At 38.4% G+C, this 7477-nt stretch overlaps 1 protein-coding gene across 1 annotated transcript in view; it reads left to right on the top strand.

Moving 5' to 3' along the window:
* Positions 1-1157: 1157 nt before the first annotated feature.
* Positions 1158-7477, top strand: part of LOC131680863 (protein apterous) — a 268007-nt gene continuing 261687 nt past the window's right edge. Inside the window, exon 1 of the mRNA XM_058961578.1 lies at positions 1158-2453. Within this exon, the coding sequence (XP_058817561.1) occupies positions 2415-2453 (39 nt within the window). The 5' untranslated portion in view covers positions 1158-2414. The remainder of the gene's footprint in view (positions 2454-7477) is intronic.

Raw genomic sequence — 7477 nt, 5'->3', positions numbered from 1 at the left:
GAACAATTCCTCCAAATTTTGTTCAAATCCGTTAAGGTCGATTACACGTGCCTTGATCACTTCGCATGGAATGACCCACATACATTAGTTGATATACCAGTCTAGATTGATTTTTTCTATTTATTCTCTTTCCCTATGTACATATTGTTGAAAGTTCTACCGATAAAAGATCGCTTTTCTTACGAAAAGAGTATTCAAATTGTGGCTAATAATATCAGATACTGGATTCTGCTAATCGCTTTCAGCCAAAAGGGTCATCCAGCCCATGTAACGTACAGGCAGATACCCGCAACATAAAACAAGCATGGAAATCGTCAAAAAATAACGCAAAGCTAACCAAGCAGGTTTCATTTCCTCTTTTCTAAGTTGCCTCCCTGTGGTGCTACCATCGATGCATTGTATCGTTTGCGCTTCTGCTAACGAGTGCAGCGACAGCTACATAACTGCAGCAGATGATAAAGATGATGATGCTACAAACAGAAGAAGCGCGATGCGGTTGCATCGTGAAATCACAAAGCGAGAACGTTCAAACGCGAACAATGCAAACGTCAGCCGAGAACGAGAGAACGAGCATAAATGTGGTGATCGAGAGAAATTTATGCGATAAATAAAAAATATTTCCTCGATTGGTCGGGAAGGCGAACAGGAGGATGACAGAAGCGTAAAATTCATTCATATTGTTGTGGTTATGTTTGGGTGCTCATAAATTCTCGTTTTTTATGCAAAAGGAGTATATGTTTTGATGGGAGAGTTAGGGTGGAAAACAGGTTTTGCCTGAATATGGTTGAGAGCGAATTTTCATCGAGTGGCTATGTGTGCGTTGCTGTACAATTCGCTCACAGAGTTAGAAGAGAGAGAAAAGGGAGAGAGTTTGAAATAAGAGAATCGAAGAAGCATAACACCTAATAATAATGGAGTTAGTCAACGCCTATCACGCTAGCTCCGCCCACCATCTCTTAGCACGTGATTGGGGAAAGTTCTCTCCTGTGCTGCTGCACAAAACCGGCAAGCCTGTGCGCAGCAAAGGGTGATGCATATGTGTTTGTGTGTTTCGCAAGTTTGTGCCGTATCATAACGCCGGTGTGAATACTCGCTCTCAACCGCTTCCGAACCGTTCCGGCGTAGATTTTTCCGCAGTTGTACCGCGCTCTTCAAACAGTCGAAAGCGTTGAACGCATGCGTGTAGATTTTCCGTAGCATCGTGTGCGCTCTCTCATCTCCTCCGTGCGTACAATTGTTCTCTGCGAAGTGTGCGTACGAATCCGGGGGGATAACGTCGTTCGCGAGGTGCATCCAAAGATCTTTGTAAGGATATTCGGGGGAATTTTCCAGCAATAGAATTTCACCATTGTGTTTTGGGTTGTATTGGTGTTTGTGCGGAAGTGCGTTGCGTGTTCAGTAAAATCGGTTGTGGTGCAAAATCGATAATTTTAGAAGATTCTATTACCTCAAGTGGATCGTTTTTGCAAAATCACGAGACAATCCACTTCAAAGGCGTTTGAGAGTGAAAGTGACATATCTGCGGCTTCCTATGCAGCCGCGGAAAAACCTACGGACTTGACGAAGAAAATCGATAAGTGACCGGTTTTCGTGGCGAGGACGTCTGAAAGAAATTTCAGCTTGCGAAGGGCACTTCTTGAAAATTGCTGCTTATCTCGAATCGGTCTCAACCGTCTCGCCGGGATAAATCGATCATCGAAGGAACGTACGAAACCGGCTCGCCGGTTGCAGCAGTGAATTTCTCTTCTTTTCGGTGTTCTTTAATTTCTTTTCTTGAAACAATCGAGATAAGCGATCTTACTCCGAAGACGAAAACAACGACGACGACGACGACGTCGACAACCGTGCCTTCCGTAGGCATCTCGGGACAAACGATTCGACACGGTGGGAGTGGAAAGTGATATTCAATGCGCGGCCGGTACGATCTATTGCAGAGCTATCGATACAACTTCATCTAGCCAGCTAACGATCGATCCATCCATCTATCCATCCTGCATCGCCGGTTATAGACAGGACCGAGTTGTATTGACAGTTTTGGTGAATTAGCGGCTGTGCCCGAGTCGGAAAAAAGAGTAAGAAAAAAATCAGTTGAACGAAGGCACAGAAACCTACTGCGTGACGTGATGTTATCAGTTTTGGGACTGTGAGATTCATTCATAGAAATTGTGGCTGTAGTCTGTCAATGGTGGATCGGTGAAGTCAAGTGACCGCTCGAGAATAGAATTGATAACCGAGACGCAGCTATTTTAATACTTTTTGCAACGTGGTGAGAAAAGTTCGATTTTTTGCAATCATTTTTGTGACCGTGGTGCAGTGCTAAAACGGTGACGTTGCATTCGACGGAACACGGGGTACCCGGTGCGCGGACCCCGCTGGGAGTAGTACCGGTAAACATCAGCCAGCCGCCGCTTCACATGGGAGTTTGTACGGAGGAGCGCCCTGTAATGCATTGGGTAAGTGCGATTGCTATTCTGTCAAGAAGGGGGTAGTTTTGGTCGATTGTTTTAAAATAGAATTTTATTGGTGAAGCGATTATGAAAATTTGGAATACTATTTTTAGACAAATGATTATTACATACAGAATCATATTGACGCTACCTTCACAAATGCGAAGAGCCTATCGATCGATAATTTTCACAACAGAACTTTACTCTCTGGAATGTTGTAAGGAATTATGCAACAAAACATTACTAAAAGATGCATTTACCTACAAAATGAGTGTTAATTGTATGCATTTACTTCAAGTCATCGCTTTTTAAACGGCAATGTTTTCATTTATCGTTTGTCAACAATTATTTTTGTTTGAAGAAAATTTTAAAGCTAACAATACCCAAACTAAATGAATGATATTGCGTACCATCTGTAAGAAAGAAAAAAACTTCGCGACAAATATTTAATAAGAAGTGAGTAGGTTCATTTAATGTTAAGTGATCGTTAGAATAGCGACTCAAGACAAAAATACCATATTAATAAAAACAATTTTCACTACGACAGTGAAATAATTTTACTATAATTTACAGTAAAGTCGAATGTTGTGCTAAAATACAGCAACAATAAGCTTTAACGTTTCTACAGTAAATGTCAATGTAACGTCGTCTTTTGTAGTAAAATGGGGGGTAGTTATGTATCTTAACAAGAAAAAGTCGATGCTTGCTGTAGCTTGTCCCCAGAAACAGCAAACTTGTGAATTTTCTATATTCGCTAGATAGTAAAATATATTTTTACCTGAAGTTTTATTGTAAATCTACTGCGAGAACTATTCGTCCAACAATGTTGAAACAGTAATAATCATAATATCTAAAGTTTTATGATTGTATTGAAAATTTCTATTGGGCTATTGTAATCACTCTAGTCCCTACACGGAAAAAATCCGTTCATAAAATCATGAACAAAAGGTCACGATTTCGTGAACTAAAAATTTACGAAAACTGTGACCAAGTTCCTGAAATTATGAATAATAAACCTTGTATTCATGAAACTATTTGTGTTTTCAAAAAAACTAGTTCGTACTGAATATATACATGGCGTTACATTAGAATGTTGGTCGGGTTACTGTTTTTGTTCCCTGGACATGTTTAGTTTTGTTGTGATTCTTGTTCGTGATTTGGGAATATACTGCCGACAATCAAACGTTGTTCATGTTTTCCAGAGCTTTTTCGCGATTATTGTGATTTCTCGTCACCTTACTGTGCTATTTTATTCATGAGTTTACTATCGAATTTTTCTGTCAGACTAGCGGCATTAAAGTTCATGATTTCTATTCATGTTGTTGTGATATTTTAGTCATGAGTAGCGTAATTCATGTTCTTGATTTCAGAATCTTAGTCACGATTTTAGAAATTTTTGTCACGAGTTGTGTGATTTGTGTTCATGATTCCAGGATTTTAGTCACGATTTTTAAAACTTCTATTCATGTTATCGTGATGTTTTAGTCATGAGTAGAGTAATTTATGTTCATGATTTCAGGATCTTAGTCACGATTTTATATATTTTTGTCACGAGTTGTGACCTTTGTGTTCATTATGTCAGGATCCAAATCACGATTTTCGTATTTCTCTTCATGTTATTTGACAGGAAGAGTAATGCGACTAATGTTCATATCAGCGGTTTTATCACGGTATTCGTAAATTCTCTTCGCCTTAACGTGAACTGTTATTTTTTTAATTACCATCGCTTTTTTACACGGAATAACGTGACAATATAAACTGGGTCATGAAAATGTGACTGATTCTCGATATCGTGTTCTGTGAACTATATTACGCACACTATTTTGGGTTTTCAGCGCAGTTTTCGTTTTTGTCCAGATATCACAATGAACCTAATCAAATGAATAACGATTTTCGAGGTCCTAATGGATTTTTTATATCTACTGCTTGTACCTATTGCTGGTCGCTAGCAGCTAGGAATTTCATGAAAAAGAGCATGGAACAAAAATGATTCCACGAATAATACTTCAAATTTTGTGAAAGAGTTCACGTGAAAATTTCATTGCCATGTTGTTTGAAATAGTAAGTGATTAAGGATATCCTCTAAGTATCAAAAAATAGAGCACGCAAAATAGATCATGTACTAGGAATGATGAACTAGTTCACGAATACATGAAGAATATTTTATGATTTCGTGAACTATATCTTGAAAACGAATGGTAAATTGTGACCATTATACTAGGTATCATGAACCAGTTCACGAATAAGTGAATAATATTTCATGATTTCGTGAACTATTTCATAAGCATGGAGCGTGACTATTATATTAGGAATCATGAGCCAGTTCACGAATTCATGAATAATATTTTATGATTTTGTGAACTATTTCACGAACACGGATATTGGATCGTGACTAATATATTAGAAAACATGAATTATTTCACGAGGATTGAATGGATTCATCAACAAAATTTCGAATTACGTTAAATAGTTCACGAGAAAATATCCAGAATATTTTGAATTTGTGAACTATCTATGAAAAACATCATGAGTCAACCTTTGGTTCTATGAACAATGGTCATAAAGTTGTGAACTAGTTCGCGTTCCAAAAAAAGAATTAGAAATGACTTGGCGGAAACCGTGACTGAAGTCCACAAAAAAAAAAACAAACATTTCCACTAATAAAAGCATTATGCGGTCGTTGCTGAAGGGAAATGAAACAAATATAAGACACATGATTGCTGTTCATGGTCCTGTTTTCATAACTTAAAAACGTGATTGTCCTAGATTTCTTGGTATTTTATTCGCGATTCTGGGAACAATTTTTTTCCGTGTGGTACAGGTGTGACTGCTCTTAAGCCAAAGTTTGGGCCAACTTGTTCTTTGCGTATATACATTTTTCCCCATTTTTGTATCCAAGGAAGTGACCTTAAAATGCTTCCGGAGTACCTGCTGTATGATGGCCTAATATTTATCAAATGACCGCAATGCCTGAGCGTTTTGGGCATTAGGATCCTCGGCACAAATTGGCCTCCTTAACATTGTACCACTTCAGAACAGAAAGGGTCACCATAAGACCTCAGAAGTGGACGACTAGACATTAGACTGCCCAGAAAAATAATGAATTTTTGAAAACTCAATCGGCCCACCCCTGAGTCGATTCCTAGTCCCACCAGGAGTACTTGCTCCAAATTTGAAGCAAATCGGACAAATCTAGCTACCGGACCAACGTGCTTGAAGTTTGTATGGGATTTTTCGACAATTTACATGGAGAAAACCCTCTTGCTCACATTTTCGCCGCTAGGTGGCACTGTATACATCAGATTATCACCAAAAGTGAAACTTAAGAAGATAATTTTATTATCTACAACTTTGTTGAAGACTGCAAAGCGATCCGACTCGAACAAAAAAAGTTATTAAACTTTTAACAAAGTGATGTCTGAGTCAGTTTTGCATGGGGCCTAGCAGTGCATGATAGTGTATCAGTACTAGGTTCTAACAAACTAAACATTTTTGTGCATTAAAGGTTAGATTTAGCTGAATAGTATGTTCGGAAGAATTGTAGTACATAATACGAGTTATGTTTTGGTTAGAAAATTTTAGTTCAATCTGTGACCGCATAGATGGCGCCAACACTAACTTTTCAACGGAGAGAGATAGAATATCGAGATGTTTGGAAGAATTACTGCACTATTCTTGTTCTACAACTTTGTAAAAGACACCTAATTTCTATCTCTCTCCGTTGAAAAGTTAGTGTTGGCGCCATCTATGCGGTCAGATGTGGAACTACAATTTTCTAACCAAAACATAACTCGTATTATGTACTACAATTCTTCCAAACATACTATTCAGCTAAATCTAACCATTATTCCATAAAAATGTTTGGTTTGTTAGAACCTAGTACTGATACACTACCATGCACTGCTAGGCCCCATGCAAAACTGACTCAGACATCACTTCGTTAAAAGTTTAATAACTTTTCCTATTGGAGTCGGATCGCTTTGCAGTCTTCAACAAAGTTGTAGATAATAAAATTATCTTCTTAAGTTTCACTTTTGGTGATAATCTAATGTGTACAGTGCCACCTAGCGGCGAAAATGTGAGCAAGTGGGTTTTCTCCATGTAAATTGTCGAAAAATCCCATACAAACTTCAAGCACGTTGGTCCGGTAGCTAGACTTGTTCGATTTGGCTCAAATTTGGAGCAGACACTCCTGGTGGGACTAGGAATCGACTCAGGGGTGGGCCGATGGGGGTCATTTTTTTCTGTCACTCTACTAGACATAAACACTTTTGAAGACATCCAAGTACACTAAATTATTGACCGTTTCGGTTGTCACGGAAGGGGTACTCTGCTTTCCACACGAACGAATTGCCTGCCAAATCATGTATTTTCCAGAAAAATTAGACATCTGCTTTCCAAACTTTCTCAGAGATGTCGAACATATAACGAGTATTGAGTAAAAGGTGGAAAATCAGCTTTTATGTAAGTATCGAGTGACAAGAGAATGCGGTTTCCATAGCAGCTGAGTGTAGAGTTTACGCGCACATGATTTCCCCACTGCTGTTCATCTCGATTATCTTTGCATCTTGCACAAAAGATTTGCTTAAATGTAATTTCTGCGCCACGGAAGAATGTACCTCATTAGATATAAATTAGTTAGGCATGCGGATGTTAGGCATTATGGACGTTAGGCATAACATATATTAGGCATAATGGACGTTAGGCCTAATGCACGATTGGCACAATGATCGTTAGGCATAAATTATCATGTTGATGTATCACTTAAAAATACTTATTTTTTGGCGGTGATGGCGTCGGATGATGAGAGTTTGAATGCTTGTATTTTTTCAATCTTTTTAAAATTACGCTGGAACCTGGCCACATTCAGTCACCATTTTATTCTGCTGTTTAAAATTGAAGTAGTCTTTGCTCAAATAAAAAACCGAATGCTTGGCATGGGCAAATTCATCTGGCGATACTTGCTTGACTTACAATCGATAAATATTGCATAAATGTTTCATTTGATTCCCAGAAACAATGTAACTACA

This window comes from Topomyia yanbarensis, chromosome 2, assembly GCF_030247195.1.
Source record: "Topomyia yanbarensis strain Yona2022 chromosome 2, ASM3024719v1, whole genome shotgun sequence".
NCBI lineage: Eukaryota > Metazoa > Arthropoda > Insecta > Diptera > Culicidae > Topomyia > Topomyia yanbarensis.
Note: the sequence above shows the minus strand (reverse complement) of the source record. Positions and strands in the feature narration are given on the sequence as shown.